We start from the raw sequence: 18,058 nt of genomic DNA on the forward strand, positions 1-18,058 counted from the left end.
ACTTTCTTTCATGTCTTTCGATGACTTTCATCTGTTGCCATTCACTCACACTCTTTCGCGTCTTTCGATGACTTTCATCTGTTGCCATTCACTCACTTTAATTGATGTCTTTCGATGACTTTCATCTGTTGCCATTCACTCACTTTAATTGATGTCTTTCGATGACTTTCATCTGTTGCCATTCACTCACTTTAATTGATGTCTTTCGATGACTTTCATCTGTTGCCATTCACTCACTTTCTTTCGCGTCTTTCGATGACTTTCATCTGTTGCCATTCACTCACTTTCTTTCATGTCTTTCGATGACTTTCATCTGTTGCCATTCACTCACTTTCTTTCGCGTCTTTCGATGACTTTCATCTGTTGCCATTCACTCACTTTAATTGATGTCTTTCGATGACTTTCATCTGTTGCCATTCACTCACTTTAATTGATGTCTTTCGATGACTTTCATCTGTTGCCATTCACTCACTTTAATTGATGTCTTTCGATGACTTTCATCTGTTGCCATTCACTCACTTTAATTGATGTCTTTCGATGACTTTCATCTGTTGCCATTCACTCACTTTAATTGATGTCTTTCGATGACTTTCATCTGTTGCCATTCACTCACTTTAATTGATGTCTTTCGATGACTTTCATCTGTTGCCATTCACTCACTTTAATTGATGTCTTTCGATGACTTTCATCTGTTGCCATTCACTCACTTTCTTTCGCGTCTTTCGATGACTTTCATCTGTTGCCATTCACTCACTTTAATTCATGTCTTTCGATGACTTTCATCTGTTGCCATTCACTCACTTTCTTTCGCGTCTTTCGATGACTTTCATCTGTTGCCATTCACTCACTTTCTTTCGCGTCTTTCGATGACTTTCATCTGTTGCCATTCACTCACTTTAATTGATGTCTTTCGATGACTTTAATCTGTTGCCATTCACTCACTTTAATTGATGTCTTTCGATGACTTTCATCTGTTGCCATTCACTCACTTTCTTTCGCGTCTTTCGATGACTTTCATCTGTTGCCATTCACTCACTTTCTTTCGCGTCTTTCGATGACTTTCATCTGTTGCCATTCACTCACTTTAATTGATGTCTTTCGATGACTTTCATCTGTTGCCATTCACTCACTTTAATTGATGTCTTTCGATGACTTTCATCTGTTGCCATTCACTCACTTTAATTGATGTCTTTCGATGACTTTCATCTGTTGCCATTCACTCACTTTAATTGATGTCTTTCGATGACTTTCATCTGTTGCCATTCACTCACTTTAATTGATGTCTTTCGATGACTTTCATCTGTTGCCATTCACTCACTTTAATTGATGTCTTTCGATGACTTTCATCTGTTGCCATTCACTCACTTTAATTGATGTCTTTCGATGACTTTCATCTGTTGCCATTCACTCACTTTAATTGATGTCTTTCGATGACTTTCATCTGTTGCCATTCACTCACTTTAATTGATGTCTTTCGATGACTTTCATCTGTTGCCATTCACTCACTTTAATTGATGTCTTTCGATGACTTTCATCTGTTGCCATTCACTCACTTTAATTGATGTCTTTCGATGACTTTCATCTGTTGCCATTCACTCACTTTCTTTCGCGTCTTTCGATGACTTTCATCTGTTGCCATTCACTCACTTTCTTTCATGTCTTTCGATGACTTTCATCTGTTGCCATTCACTCACTTTCTTTCGCGTCTTTCGATGACTTTCATCTGTTGCCATTCACTCACTTTAATTGATGTCTTTCGATGACTTTCATCTGTTGCCATTCACTCACTTTAATTGATGTCTTTCGATGACTTTCATCTGTTGCCATTCACTCACTTTAATTGATGTCTTTCGATGACTTTCATCTGTTGCCATTCACTCACTTTAATTGATGTCTTTCGATGACTTTCATCTGTTGCCATTCACTCACTTTAATTGATGTCTTTCGATGACTTTAATCTGTTGCCATTCACTCACTTTAATTGATGTCTTTCGATGACTTTCATCTGTTGCCATTCACTCACTTTCTTTCGCGTCTTTCGATGACTTTCATCTGTTGCCATTCACTCACTTTCTTTCGCGTCTTTCGATGACTTTCATCTGTTGCCATTCACTCACTTTAATTGATGTCTTTCGATGACTTTCATCTGTTGCCATTCACTCACTTTAATTGATGTCTTTCGATGACTTTCATCTGTTGCCATTCACTCACTTTAATTGATGTCTTTCGATGACTTTCATCTGTTGCCATTCACTCACTTTAATTGATGTCTTTCGATGACTTTCATCTGTTGCCATTCACTCACTTTAATTGATGTCTTTCGATGACTTTCATCTGTTGCCATTCACTCACTTTAATTGATGTCTTTCGATGACTTTCATCTGTTGCCATTCACTCACTTTAATTGATGTCTTTCGATGACTTTCATCTGTTGCCATTCACTCACTTTAATTGATGTCTTTCGATGACTTTCATCTGTTGCCATTCACTCACTTTAATTACGGGGTAAAGTCATGGATATGCATTTCATTCATTGACGCAAAATCTCGTTTTTATTGTTGCAAATAACGATTTGAATCGTCAACGTTTTGTTGTTTTTGGTCAACTGTGAGCAAATGCAGCGCAGCACCCACTTTGAACCCAGTTTTCTCACTGACAAATTTTCATGCAAAATGGTGCTTTCTGATATTTTCAAGTCCACTGTTCACGTTCATTTCATTGTTTATATGATAGTGACAATGACGAAGATTGTCTCACATTTCCCCATGAAGTCGTCCTTTATGTCTCGTCAACTGATTCGCTATAAATGCATTTTCCCTGTCACATGATTTGCTCAAGCAATCACTGCTTCGTATTTGTCATTCCACTCTAACCACATTTAGTCTCTAACATCGAAAGAAATAAATTATAAACTTGTAGATGCGTTCATAAAGTACCCCTTTTTGGGAGCTGGATTCTCCCCAAATTAAAAACTAACTTTCTATCTGGTTGTGCCCTTGTAAGGAGCCAAGCAAATAGGAATATGTTTATGATGATGGCGTGTACCCATGCACGTCTTTTACGTCGGTATACAATAATCCTCAATTTTAATCTTTCAGGTTGACCTTGCTTTAAAGAAACCCTGGAAGGACACGCTGCTGACTCAATATGAAGGAATACAAGGACAGGATTCCATTAGTGTGTCATGGAATTATATCATGAACTCGGTAAGTTATAACTATGCATTCAACAAAATGCGACCTGAAGAGAAAATGCGTACGAATTATACAAGGAAATAATAATTTTAGAAATACCCATATACGGCTACATATGACGGTCTTGATACTAGTGCTGACAATAATTATACTCGCACTGGGTACCAATCCTTCTATAATAGAGATCCTGTTTTTTTGTTGTTGTTGTTGTTTTGTTTTTCTTAAACTCGGCATTTTATTAACGCGCTGTTAAAAAAAACGAAATTATATTAAGCAACATAGGTTTAAAATGCATCAGTCTACTAAAAAAAAGCACACCTTTATATCTGACCCTTGGCATTGTCTGTATTTAGTGTGACGAAGGAATTTAAATCTTTCAAACCTGACCGGCTAATAAGCAAAGAAGAGTTTGAAGAAACAAAGCAATAATAATATAGCACACCAGAAGCTTCAAAGGTTTGTCGAGAGAAACCATTTTAAATGTTTATCAAAATATCTGGAATACGAAAAGCACATCAACAATGTTTACGAATGTAGGCGCAGGATTCACTCCTAAACTAATTAATCGAATGTGGTTAGAAGCTAAGAAAAAACAAGTCTTACCGTGGGTGCTCAGCGAGTGAGTTCAGGCCGAGAAAAGGGAAAACAAACATGGCGGCCAGCATTTTATTATGTGTGTTCTCGCATAATCTCGTGTGACTACAAACTACAAAATGAGCTTCATTTCTCGGTGCTGAGCAATTCCAGATCGGGCAGGAGAGTACACGCTTCGGCAGTACATAGACTGAAATTATAATCTTTTTTGTATGTAAGAAGTAACCCCCCTCCCCATTACGGAGCTCCGTCTGCTCTGTTCTTCAAGCTATTTCGGCGATGGCCAACGCTGGCTTAAGCAACACAATTAAGCCTTTTAATGGCGACGGTGATATGATGGCGTGGCTTAAAAAAGTGGACCTTGTGGCAAGGATTCAAAAGTTGGACGATGTGGCCGCAGTAATACCACTGTTTCTAGAAGGGGACGCACTGGCCCTCTATTTGGAGCTCAGCGAGCGGGAACAGGGTGATGCGGACGCCATCAAGGGTCGACTGATCGAAGCTTTTGCAGAGGGGCCTTTCGAGGCCTTTAATAAGTTGAAGGAGAAGAGGTGGACTGGTGAATCTGTTGATGTCTACGTGAACGAGATAAGGAGATTGGTTGAGTTGTCGAGCATCAGAGGACATGCCACGAGTCACGTAGTCAAAATGACATTCGTTACCGGGATCCCGGAAGAGATATCGAAACGTTTGCAGCAGGTCCTGGGCGTGGAGACACTGGATGTGAGTGAGCTGTTCAAAACTGCAAAGATCTTGGTGAGCATCCAGCTTGTTAAGTGCCATACTGGAGGTGACACCGTAGATGTGTGCAATGAGACCATTAGAGAATGGAGGCAGATGAACGGGGCGTCTACGTTGGTAGATCTAAAATCTGCCTATTTGCAACTCCATGTTGCCAAGAAGCTCTGGAAACACCAGTTAGTCAGGTACAAAGGCAAACCCTACTGCCTTACGCGAGTGGGGTTCGGGTTGAATTTGGCACCCAAGATCATGTCAACTATCCTCAGGAAGATTCTGGAGACAATGGGAAAAGGAGATGGGACAGTGAGTTCATACATAGACGACATTCTGGTGAATGAGACTCTGGTGGAGGTGGTAACTCATTTGAAGAGGTTTGGGTTGGTCGCCAAAGCGCCTGAAAAATTAGACGGAGGGGCTGCTTTGTGGCTAAGGCTGAAACGAGGTGCGTCGGGCAGCCTAGAGTTTCGCAGGGGGAATGAGATCTCGCAACTGAAGCAAGAGCTCAACAGACGGGAACTTTTTTACCTATGCGGGAAGTTGATCGGACATTACCCCATTGCTAGCTGGCTTAGACCAGTATGCAGCTACATAAAGAGGCATGCCGAAGGAAGAGGATGGAATGATAAAGTGGGAGGAAGAATGGTCGCCATGATGGAAGAGCTCCTGAAAGAAGCAGAACGGCAAGACCCAGACATACCGCGGACATTGGATGGAATCATGTGGTGTGATGCAAACAGCATTGCAACAGGGGTCGTTTTGGAAGTTGGAGAAGTGGTTGCAGAAGATGCGGCCTGGTTAAGGAAGAAAAATGATGTCAGCCACATCAATGTAGCGGAATTAGATGCGGTAATCAAAGGGGTCAATCTGGCCTTGAAATGGGGACTGAGTGACATCTGCATCAAAACAGACTCTGCCATGGTGTTTGCTTGGCTAAAGTCCCTCATTTCAAGCGAAAAAAGGATAAGAACGAAAGGGGCAGCAGAGATGTTAGTGAAGCGCAGGCTTGGGATGCTAGCTGAGCTGATGCAGGCGTTTTGTTTTAAGCTTTGCGTAGACATGGTGGCTTCTGAGAAGAACCGAGCAGATGCTCTCACGAGAGTGAAGAAGAGTTGGCTTTTGCCAAAGAAAGATGTTGTTGCTGCATCGGATCTAGATGATGTTGGCGTTTGAGAGCTGCACAATCTGCACCATATGGGAGTAGAGAGGACATGGTACTTGGTGAAGAAAGTCGACTCGAGTGTCACCAAGGAGCAAGTGAGGCAAGTGGTCAGGACATGGGACAGATGTCACCTCGATTGATCCTGCTCCAAACACGCATGAAGCTGGTCAATTGGGGGTGAGTGGGACCTGGGAGAGACTGGCATGCGATGTCACCCATTACAGGGGTGGACTGACCATGATTGACTGCGGGCCCGGGCGATTTGCCCTATGGAAGAAGCTACGTGGAGGAACAGGCAATGAAATAGCGACAATCCTCGATGAGGTGTTTTTGGAACGAGGTCCCATGGAAGAGTTGTTAACCGACAACGGAACCGCATTCAAGTCAGTAGCAGTGACGGAAGTAATGAGGAGGTGGAATATCCAACAATTTTTCAGAGCTGCTTACAGACCCAGTGGCAACGGGATTGTGGAGAGAAACCACCACACCATAAAGGCAGTTGTGGAGAGAGGAGACACCTCACCTGAGCAAGCCGTTTACTGGTATAATATGTCGCCTACATTGGGACAAGTGTCAGAGACGGTTCCGCAACTGTCAACGTTCTCATATTCCTGGAGACATCCCAGGGTTGAGCAAGCAAGCAGAGAGGCTGAGGCTTACAGGGACCATTAAACTTGGGGATGAGGTATGAGTAAAGCTACCGGGGGCGTCCTGCACCACACAATGGAGTAGAGGTCACGTGACTGGGAGGAACACTAGAAACAACATTGTGATGGATGGAGTACCGAGGCATATTCTCGACATCAGACCAGTCGAAAGCGAAGCAATGGAGGGGAATGTGCAGCAACAGGAGGGGGATAAGACACCTCAGAGGCCAAGTAGAGAGAGGCAACCGCCACAGTGGATGAGAGACTACGAAATATGATCTTGAGATCAGGGACGCATGTGGTTAGAAGCTAAAAAAAAACAAATCTTACCGTGGGTGCTCAGGGAGTGAGTTCAGGCCGAGAAAAGAAAAAACAAAGATGGCGGTCAGCATTTTATTACGTGTGTTCTCGCATAATCTTGTGTGCGCGTTAAGCTGGAAACTACAAAATGAGCTTCATTTCTCGGTGCTGAGCAATTCCAGATCGGGCAGGAGAGTACACGCTTCGGCAGCACATAGACTGAAATTATAATCCTTTTGTGTGTCTAAGAAGTGACCCTCCCCCCATTATGGAGGTCCGCCTGTTCTGAGACTGCTTTATTCTTCACCGAATAGTATGAATTTTGAAACAGAACTGTTAAGCATAAGAGGGTCAAAATGAGGAATAGACTTAATTTAATTCATTTTAATAGAAAGTGGGTAAAAATCGAGCGAAAATCCTTTGTGAAAATTTAGATTTTTTGTGAATTTTAACTATAGCTGTTAAACATCAATTCTAATTCACTTACCTAATCGAGAGAGAATTTTTCTTGAATTAAAATTCCTGCATTAATTCGCCCCTTTTGACGAGACACATTTTTATTTGTATATATTATTTTAGTATTTTATTTGTATACATTATTTTAATAATTTTATTTGTATATATTATTTTAATAATTCTATTTGTATACATTATTTTAATAATTCTATTTGTATATATTATTTTAATAATTTTATTTGTATACATCATTTTAATAATTTTATTTGTATATATTATTTTAATAATTTTATTTGTATACATTATTTTAATAATTCTATTTGTATATATTATTTTAATAATTTTATTTGTATACATCATTTTAATAATTCTATTTGTATATATTATTTTAATAATTTTATTTGTATACATTATTTTAATAATTCTATTTGTATATATTATTTTAATAATTTTATTTGTATACATCATTTTAATAATTTTATTTGTATATATTATTTTAATAATTTTATTTGTATACATCATTTTAATAATTTTATTTGTATATATTATTTTAATAATTTTATTTGTATGCATCATTTTAATAATTCTATTTGTATATATTATTTTACTAATTTTATTTGTATACATCATTTTAATAATTTTATTTGTATATATTATTTTAATAATTTTATTTGTATACATCATTTTAATAATTCTATTTGTATATATTATTTTAATAATTTTATTTGTATACATCATTTTAATAATTTTATTTGTATATATTATTTTAATAATTTTCACGTACATAAAAGTTATCCACGGATGTACGTTTCTTACTAATAGTCATCAGTATGGCTGGAATTTTGCAAGGATTGAACTCACAACTACATTGTAGTCCAGCGTTTTACCACTAGTCTACGAAAACTTGCCTGATGTACGGTTTTTTATCGCTTAAATATTAAGTTAGTTGTTGTTATCTCTAGAAAGACACTTTGTGTGTGTGTGTGTGTGTGTGTGTGTGTGTGTGTGTGTGTGTGTGTGTGTGTGTGTGTGTGTGTGTGTGTGTGTGTGTGTGTGTGTGAATTCGTTCCCTGGGCTAAAACTTTTTGTTTTGGGCTCAAATGAAGTTATTAAGTTAGATCCATGTCCAAGGAACCTATATCTAAAATTTCAAGTGTGTAGACCCAAAATTGTCGGAGGAATTTGGTAGAGTTCTCAAAGGTCAAATCGTTGAACTTTGACCCCTTAACAGCGAAAATTCTGGCCGAAAACCGATCACATCGATTTTCCCAAATCTCAGTACCCTGTATATCAAATTTCGAGTCTGTAGACTTAAAATGTACAGAGTTATTGCGTAGGGAAATGTACGCAGACAGACAGATACACAGACACACAGACAGACACACAGACACGTTCACTTTTATAGATATATAGATAGATTGAGTTACCACCCTTAATCTTGTAAACAAATGAACAGAAACATAATACGCATTATTACACTTTAAATGAGCATCACATGTGTAATGTCATGACACGAGGAACTGCGAATTCGTCCTTTTGCTAAAACATTATCTGGTGTCATAAAAAACAAAAAATGAAGTACTTGTCGCTGTCACTAACAACGAACAACACAGCAACAATTTAATGTTCGGTTTTTTTTTTACGCATTAAACATGCGTTCTTTTTAATGACCCCAAATCTGCGTGGTTAACTTAAATCCGCATGGTCTGTGCAAATTGAATCATTAGCATCTTAACAGTTCAATCGTGTGCATTCATGCTACTCAAGTAAAGCAACATTACGTGCAGAAAATAGAAGTTAAGGTTCTAATCACACCGGAAACTATGACAGCCCGTTTAAGAAATTCGTTTCTTATCGTTGAGCACTTTCAGTTGAATTAAAGTCGGTCAATTTAGCTCTTATGCATAGATCATCGTATAACGATTAGATCACTGTCTGACTGATGTAAATGAACATTTAAAATTAAAAATGTTTAAATTCGACGTTATTTCACGCGGTTAATGGTAGCCGAATGGATTAGGTCTTCGTTAAATCGAGCCAGAGATGTCTCGTGATGCGGGGTTCGAATCGTTCGACTGGTATTAATCGTGACACCCTGCACTGAAGATTCCCGAAAGGATGAAACGCTAGTGTCTGTAGGTATTTAATAATTATTATAGTAAAAAAACAATTATATATATATATATAGTGGCGCCCCAAAAACGTTCGCACTTGTCACTTTTTCAAACACCACAAATTTAATTTAAAATTGAATGAAACTGTTTAAACAACCTTTACCTCATTTGATTCTCCTTTTATTCCTTTATAATTTCACCTGTTTATATTTGACTTCTGATTGAGGTTTCTTAGTGTTCAAATCAAATTAACTTCAAACCGAGAAGGCAAAAAGAAACTCCGCAGTAACAAATGAACTTAAAACCATTTTAAAATATCCATCTTTTAGACTACAAAGTATCCCTAATCGTAATTGTTGTTGTTGTTCTAGGTTAGTCCATATTCCTTGGCTTTCTCTTAGTGATCGTCCAGGAGCTCATTAATCTTCATCTTTCTGGTTTATCCAATCGAGAATCAGCCACAAATTGAAATGTGATAAGAAAACGGTACGAATGCGCAAAACATCGGCAGTATCCATGATGCCCCTAAATCTGGTCGTCTTAGAGTTACTTCTCACAGGGAAGGCAATGCTATCAAAGTCCACAACCTCAAAAACAGATTTTAAATGGCTTCCCAAATACAACAACAGAGTAATTTTGTAAAAGAGTGCTCTCTGTATGTGTGTATGTAGTTTATTGAAAGGTATATCCGATTGGAGTTTGAAGGTTCCCGATTAACAGTTTTATTGATACGGGTATAATAATGGGGATGGTATATATAAAAAAACACGGAGGTGTATGGCTATTTTTATAATAAATATCTGTATAGATATAACTGCGTATATAAGTATCTATGTTAAATTTTAATGGGTGTGCGTTTACGTTTAATATAAATGGATTGCGCCAAAGTCGTTTTGTTTTAATTAGTTGCTTTTCATTTCCATATTTGTTATTTATATATTCTGTCTGCTCTCTAAATATAATCCCCTCCCTATCTCTCTTTTACACACATACATAAACATGCACATACACATATCTATGTGTGCATGGTTATGTATGTGTCAATATGTGTATATGATAGAATATTTAAGTATGTGTCAATATGTGTTTATTATAGAATATTTATGCATGTGTCAATATGTGTTTATGATATAATATTTATGTATGTGTCAATATGTGTATATGATATAATATTTATGTATGTGTCAATATGTGTATATGATAGAATGTTTATGTATGTGTCAATATGTGTATATGATAGAATATTTATGTATGTGTCAATATGTGTATATGATAGAATGTTTATGTATGTGTCAATATGTGTTTATGATATAATATTTATGTATGTGTCAATATGTGTATATGATAGAATATTTATGTATGTGTCAATATGTGTATATGATAGAATATTTATGTATGTGTCAATATGTGTATATGATAGAATGTTTATGTATGTGTCAATATGTGTATATGATAGAATATTTATGTATGTGTCAATATGTGTATATGATAGAATGTTTATGTATGTGTCAATATGTGTTTATGATATAATATTTATGTATGTGTCAATATGTGTATATGATAGAATGTTTATGTATGTGTCAATATGTGTATATGATAGAATATTTATGTATGTGTCAATATGTGTATATGATAGAATATTTATGTATGTGTCAATATGTGTATATGATAGAATATTTATGTATGTGTCAATATGTGTATATGATATAATATTTATGTATGTGTCAATATGTGTATATGATAGAATGTTTATGTATGTGTCAATATGTGTATATGATAGAATATTTATGCATGTGTCAATATGTGTATATGATAGAATATTTATGAATGTGTCAATATGTGTTTATGATAGAATATTTATGTATGTGTCAATATGTGTTTATGATAGAATGTTTATGTATGTGTCAATATGTGTATATGATAGAATATTTATGTATGTGTCAATATGTGTATATGATAGAATATTTATGTATGTGTCAATATGTGTATATGATATAATATTTATGTATGTGTCAATATGTGTATATGATAGAATATTTATGTATGTGTCAATATGTGTATATGATAAAATATTTATGAATGTGTCAATATGTGTTTATGATAGAATATTTATGAATGTGTCAATATGTGTTTATGATAGAATATTTATGTATGTGTCAATATGTGTATATGATAGAATATTTATGTATGTGTCAATATGTGTTTATGATAGAATATTTATGTATGTGTCAATATGTGTTTATGATAGAATGTTTATGTATGTGTCAATATGTGTATATGATAGAATATTTATGTATGTGTCAATATGTGTTTATGATAGAATATTTATGTATGTGTCATTATGTGTTTATGATAGAATGTTTATGTATGTGTCAATATGTGTATATGATAGAATATTTATGTATGTGTCAATATGTGTTTATGATAGAATATTTATGTATGTGTCAATATGTGTTTATGATAGAATGTTTATATATGTGTCAATATGTGTATATGATAGAATATTAATGTATGTGTCAATATGTGTTTATGATAAAATGTTTATGTATGTGTCAATATGTGTTTATGATAGAATGTTTATGTATGTGTCAATATGTGTATATGATAGAATATTTATGCATGTGTCAATATGTGTTTATGATAAAATGTTTATGTATGTGTCAATATGTGTATATGATAGAATATTTAAGTATGTGTCAATATGTGTATATGATAGAATATTTAAGAATGTGTCAATATGTGTTTATGATAAAATGTTTATGTATGTGTCAATATGTGTATATGATAGAATATTTAAGTATGTGTCAATATGTGTATATGATAGAATATTTAAGAATGTGTCAATATGTGTTTATGATAAAATGTTTATGTATGTGTCAATATGTGTATATGATAGAATATTTATGTATGTGTCAATATGTGTTTATGATAGAATATTTAAGAATGTGTCAATATGTGTTTATGATAGAATGTTTATGTATGTGTCAATATGTGTATATGATAGAATATTAATGTATGTGTCAATATGTGTTTATGATAGAATATTTATGCATGTGTCAATATGTGTTTATGATAGAATATTTATGAATGTGTCAATATGTGTATATGATAGAATGTTTATGTATGTGTCAATATGTGTATATGATAGAATATTAATGTATGTGTCAATATGTGTTTATGATAGAATATTTATGCATGTGTCAATATGTGTTTATGATAGAATATTTATGTATGTGTCAATATGTGTATATGATAAAATATTTATGTATGTGTCAATATGTGTTTATAATAGAATATTTATGTACGTGTCAATATGTGTTTATGATAGAATATTTATGCATGTGTCAATATGTGTATATGATATAATATTTATGCATGTGTCAATATGTGTATATGATAGAATATTTATGTATGTGTCAATATGTGTATATGATATAATATTTATGTATGTGTCAATATGTGTATATGATAGAATATTAATGTATGTGTCAATATGTGTTTATGATAGAATATTTATGTATGTGTCAATATGTGTATATGATAGAATATTAATGTATGTGTCAATATGTGTTTATGATAGAATATTTATGCATGTGTCAATATGTGTATATGATATAATATTTATGCATGTGTCAATATGTGTATATGATATAATATTTATGTATGTGTCAATATGTGTATATGATATAATATTTATGTATGTGTCAATATGTGTATATGATAGAATATTAATGTATGTGTCAATATGTGTTTATGATAGAATATTTATGTATGTGTCAATATGTGTATATGATAAAATATTTATGTATGTGTCAATATGTGTATATGATAGAATATTTATGCATGTGTCAATATGTGTTTATGATAGAATATTTATGAATGTGTCAATATGTGTATATGATAGAATATTTATGAATGTGTCAATATGTGTATATGATAAAATGTTTATGTATGTGTCAATATGTGTTTATGATAGAATATTTATGCATGTGTCAATATGTGTTTATGATAGAATATTTATGAATGTGTCAATATGTGTATATGATAGAATGTTTATGTATGTGTCAATATGTGTTTATGATAGAATATTTATGCATGTGTCAATATGTGTTTATGATAGAATATTTATGAATGTGTCAATATGTGTTTATGATAGAATATTTATGAATGTGTCAATATGTGTATATGATAGAATGTTTATGTATGTGTCAATATGTGTATATGATAGAATATTAATGTATGTGTCAATATGTGTTTATGATAGAATATTTATGCATGTGTCAATATGTGTTTATGATAGAATATTTATGTATGTGTCAATATGTGTATATGATAAAATATTTATGTATGTGTCAATATGTGTTTATGATAGAATATTTATGTATGTGTCAATATGTGTATATGATAAAATATTTATGTATGTGTCAATATGTGTATATGATAGAATGTTTATGTATGCGTCAATATGTGTTTATGATAGAATATTTATGCATGTGTCAATATGTGTTTATGATAGAATATTTATGTATGTGTCAATATGTGTTTATGATAGAATGTTTATGTATGTGTCAATATGTGTATATGATATAATATTTATGTATGTGTCAATATGTGTTTATGATAGAATATTTATGCATGTGTCAATATGTGTTTATGATAGAATATTTATGCATGTGTCAATATGTGTATATGATAGAATGTTTATGTATGTGTCAATATGTGTTTATGATAGAATATTTATGCATGTGTCAATATGTGTTTATGATAGAATATTTATGAATGTGTCAATATGTGTATATGATAGAATGTTTATGTATGTGTCAATATGTGTTTATGATAGAATGTTTATGTATGTGTCAATATGTGTTTATGATAGAATATTTATGCATGTGTCAATATGTGTATATGATAGAATATTTATGTATGTGTCAATATGTGTATATGATAAAATATTTATGTATGTGTCAATATGTGTTTATGATAAAATATTTATGTATGTGTCAATATGTGTATATGATAGAATATTAATGTATGTGTCAATATGTGTATATGATAGAATATTAATGTATGTGTCAATATGTGTTTATGATAGAATATTTATGTATGTGTCAATATGTGTATATGATAGAATGTTTATGTATGTGTCAATATGTGTATATGATAGAATGTTTATGTATGTGTCAATATGTGTTTATGATAAAATATTTATGTATGTGTCAATATGTGTATATGATAGAATATTAATGTATGTGTCAATATGTGTTTATGATAGAATATTTATGTATGTGTCAATATGTGTTTATGATAGAATGTTTATGTATGTATGTGTCAATATGTGTTTATGATATAATATTTATGTATGTGTCAATATGTGTATATGATATAATATTTATGTATGTGTCAATATGTGTTTATGATAGAATATTTATGTATGTGTCAATATGTGTTTATGATAGAATATTTGTGTATGTGTCAATATGTGTTTATGATAGAATATTTGTGTATGTGTCAATATGTGTTTATGATAGAATATTTATGTATGTGTCAATATGTGTATATGATAGAATATTTATGTATGTGTCAATATGTGTATATGATAGAATGTTTATGTATGTGTCAATATGTGTTTATGATAGAATATTTATGTATGTGTCAATATGTGTTTATGATAGAATGTTTATGTATGTGTCAATATGTGTTTATGATAGAATATTTATGTATGTGTCAATATGTGTTTATGATAGAATATTTATGTATGTGTCAATATGTGTTTATGATAGAATGTTTATGTATGTGTCAATATGTGTATATGATAGAATATTTATGTATGTGTCAATATGTGTATATGATAGAATATTTATGTATGTGTCAATATGTATATATGATAGAATGTTTATGTATGTGTCAATATGTGTTTATGATAGAATGTTTATGTATGTGTCAATATGTGTTTATGATAGAATATTTGTGTATGTGTCAATATGTGTATATGATAGAATATTTATGTATGTGTCAATATGTGTTTATGATAGAATATTTATGTATGTGTCAATATGTGTTTATGATAGAATATTTATGTATGTGTCAATATGTGTTTATGATAGAATGTTTATGTATGTGTCAATATGTGTATATGATAGAATATTTATGTATGTGTCAATATGTGTATATGATAGAATATTTATGTATGTGTCAATATGTATATATGATAGAATGTTTATGTATGTGTCAATATGTGTTTATGATAGAATGTTTATGTATGTGTCAATATGTGTTTATGATAGAATATTTGTGTATGTGTCAATATGTGTTTATGATAGAATATTTATGTATGTGTCAATATGTGTATATGATAGAATATTTATGTATGTGTCAATATGTGTATATGATAGAATATTTATGTATGTGTCAATATGTGTATATGATAGAATAGCCATTGCCTAATTTTTGTCTTTTATATATTAGATTATTTAAACATATTCTTAAAATTTTCAATTTATTTTGCAGTTGGAATGTTGTGGCGTTGATGGTGCAGAAGATTTTGACAAAAGCCGCAATTGGGACCGAATTTATCATGACCCGCACACAATGAGATCAGTTCATTTGTCAATTCCAATGATTTGCTGCAAGAATTTGGGTGACTATCCGAACATCAATCCACCAAGGAATTTCACCTGCGCGATAGCACCAGACAGATACACTTCGAATTACAAAACGGTCAGTGATTTTATCTCGGATGCTTTTATCTGTTTTCTTTAATTGTTTTATTTTAATGATTTTAATTTTTGATGCTGATCGGTGTACATCATGGGAGCAGAACATCTTCGTAGAATCTGTTGTGATGCATAAATAAACTTTGGAAAAGCAAACAATTTATTTTTATGCATGGGTGAAATATCAATTTGTGTTCAATTAATTGTATGCAATGAATCGTTTAATTACATTTTGTGTTTCGTCGCTAAATAATCACACAAGAAAAGATTGGCCATTATCTTTTGGCTATGATCACAGTATCTGTTCTGATACTTCATCTGTTGTGTCTTCAATCAGTGAAGAAGAAATGTTTCTAGACTAAAGTAATTTTTATTTTTTCCCCAATTCCCACATTAAAAACCGACGTTGTGTCTAACCCTGCCCTTTTAAGAAGGCAAGTGAACTGGAAATAACGAAACCAAACGTAACGAAGACATTTTTTTGAAGATTGCTAAATAGAAGATTCCTTCTGCTGGCGTACAATGCGGACGCAACCAAATTGAGAGAAACAGAACTTAGAAATCATTAATCTTTTGATGTATCCGTTTATTTCAAATGAGCAATGAAAATTGTCGACTGCAAAGTTATTGCACGTCGGAATCAGGTGTATGGAGTGCAGATGTGATGATTGAAATCTTTCAACCGTATTTAAGAAAAGACATTTGAGCACACCAGCTAAGTACTGTGGATCGACAGACGTTATGACAAACATTATATTTTATATATACGTTTGCCGAGTGATAAAACAGAAAACAATATGGTAGAATCAAGAAAAGTGTGGGATGCAGAACCTGCTTTAAAATACTTTCTATATAACTTGTGTTTTTATAGAACTTGAATCAAAAAGAACATCAAAAATACTTTCTATATAACCTGTGTTTTTATAGAACTTGAATAAAAAAAAACATCAAAAATACTTTCTATATAACCTGTGTTTTTATAGAACTTGAATAAAAAAAAACCATCAAAAATACATGATCCAATAATGAGAGGTGACATTGCATTGATGAAAAGTTTAATATAAAATATTCCAGCCAATTTATATGACAGAAAAATGCAGCAGAAACATATACGCACATTATATATATATATATATATATATATATATATATATATATATATATATATATATATATATATATATATATATATATATGTGTGTGTATATATATATATGTATATATATATATAACTTTAGTCATTCAATAAATTAAAAAAGTTATTAATTGAAATGTTTAAATTTAACATCAAAAGATTTGTATTATTCTATGTAAGACAAAGAATACATTTTAATGCTATAGGATTTCGATGTCTACCATCTCTTCAGAAGAGAAAATATTAGCAAATAGTTATAATGGTTTACACCTTATTTGCTAAAGTCAGTGAGACATGGAAAATCACAATTAAATATTGTTTAAGTATTTAAATGTCATACAGTAAGGGAAGCTAATGAAAAGGATATAAAAATTCATATCCAAATTGCATGGTAAAATCCGAAGTGAATGTCTTTGATAGCAGTGTGGTTAAATGATCCAAACTCTATTTTGAGTAATCCACATCACAAGGTAATGGTCCGAAGTAGACATTTTCCTGAATCAATTTTCTTTGTTTATATAATGGGCGCGGGAAATTTTTTTTATATAGGTCCGGTGGATCTGTTTATTAATAAACATATAATTTAATATATTTAATATTTTTTTAATAATTATAGAACATGAGCTTCAAATTCCACTCCAAAATAACTTCAAATTGTTAATAAAATAAAATAAAATCGCTTACAGTAGATAGGCTACGCAAATTAAGAAAAACTGAACTGGTCTGAAAAATGAAAAAGAAAAAAGAAAAATTAAAAAATTAAAAAGTTAAAAATTAAAATTAAAAATAAAAATAAAAAAATGAAAAGGATAAATAAATAAATTAATTAATAAATAAATAAAATATAATAATAAAATAAAGTAAAAGAAAGAAAAGAAAAGAAAATGCTTACGCGTAATAAAATAACGAATATATAAGAGAAGATTAGATAAAATTAAATAAAATAAAGGGGAAGGGAAGGATGTAGATTAATGAATAGGGAGAGATATAAAATAGAGAATAATA

The 18,058-nt window shown here is 32.2% G+C and overlaps 1 protein-coding gene across 1 annotated transcript in view; it reads left to right on the forward strand.

The window, feature by feature from the left end:
• LOC145248732 (tetraspanin-1-like) overlaps positions 1-18,058 on the forward strand; it is an 86,862-nt gene that overhangs the window by 52,803 nt on the left and 16,001 nt on the right. The window contains exons 5-6 of the mRNA XM_080110380.1: positions 3,099-3,206; positions 15,713-15,922. Coding sequence (XP_079966506.1) covers positions 3,099-3,206; positions 15,713-15,922 — 318 coding nt within the window. The remainder of the gene's footprint in view (positions 1-3,098; positions 3,207-15,712; positions 15,923-18,058) is intronic.

Source organism: Euprymna scolopes, chromosome 27 (assembly GCF_053919585.1).
Source record: "Euprymna scolopes isolate OS-2025 chromosome 27, ASM5391958v1, whole genome shotgun sequence".
Lineage (NCBI taxonomy): Eukaryota > Metazoa > Mollusca > Cephalopoda > Sepiida > Sepiolidae > Euprymna > Euprymna scolopes.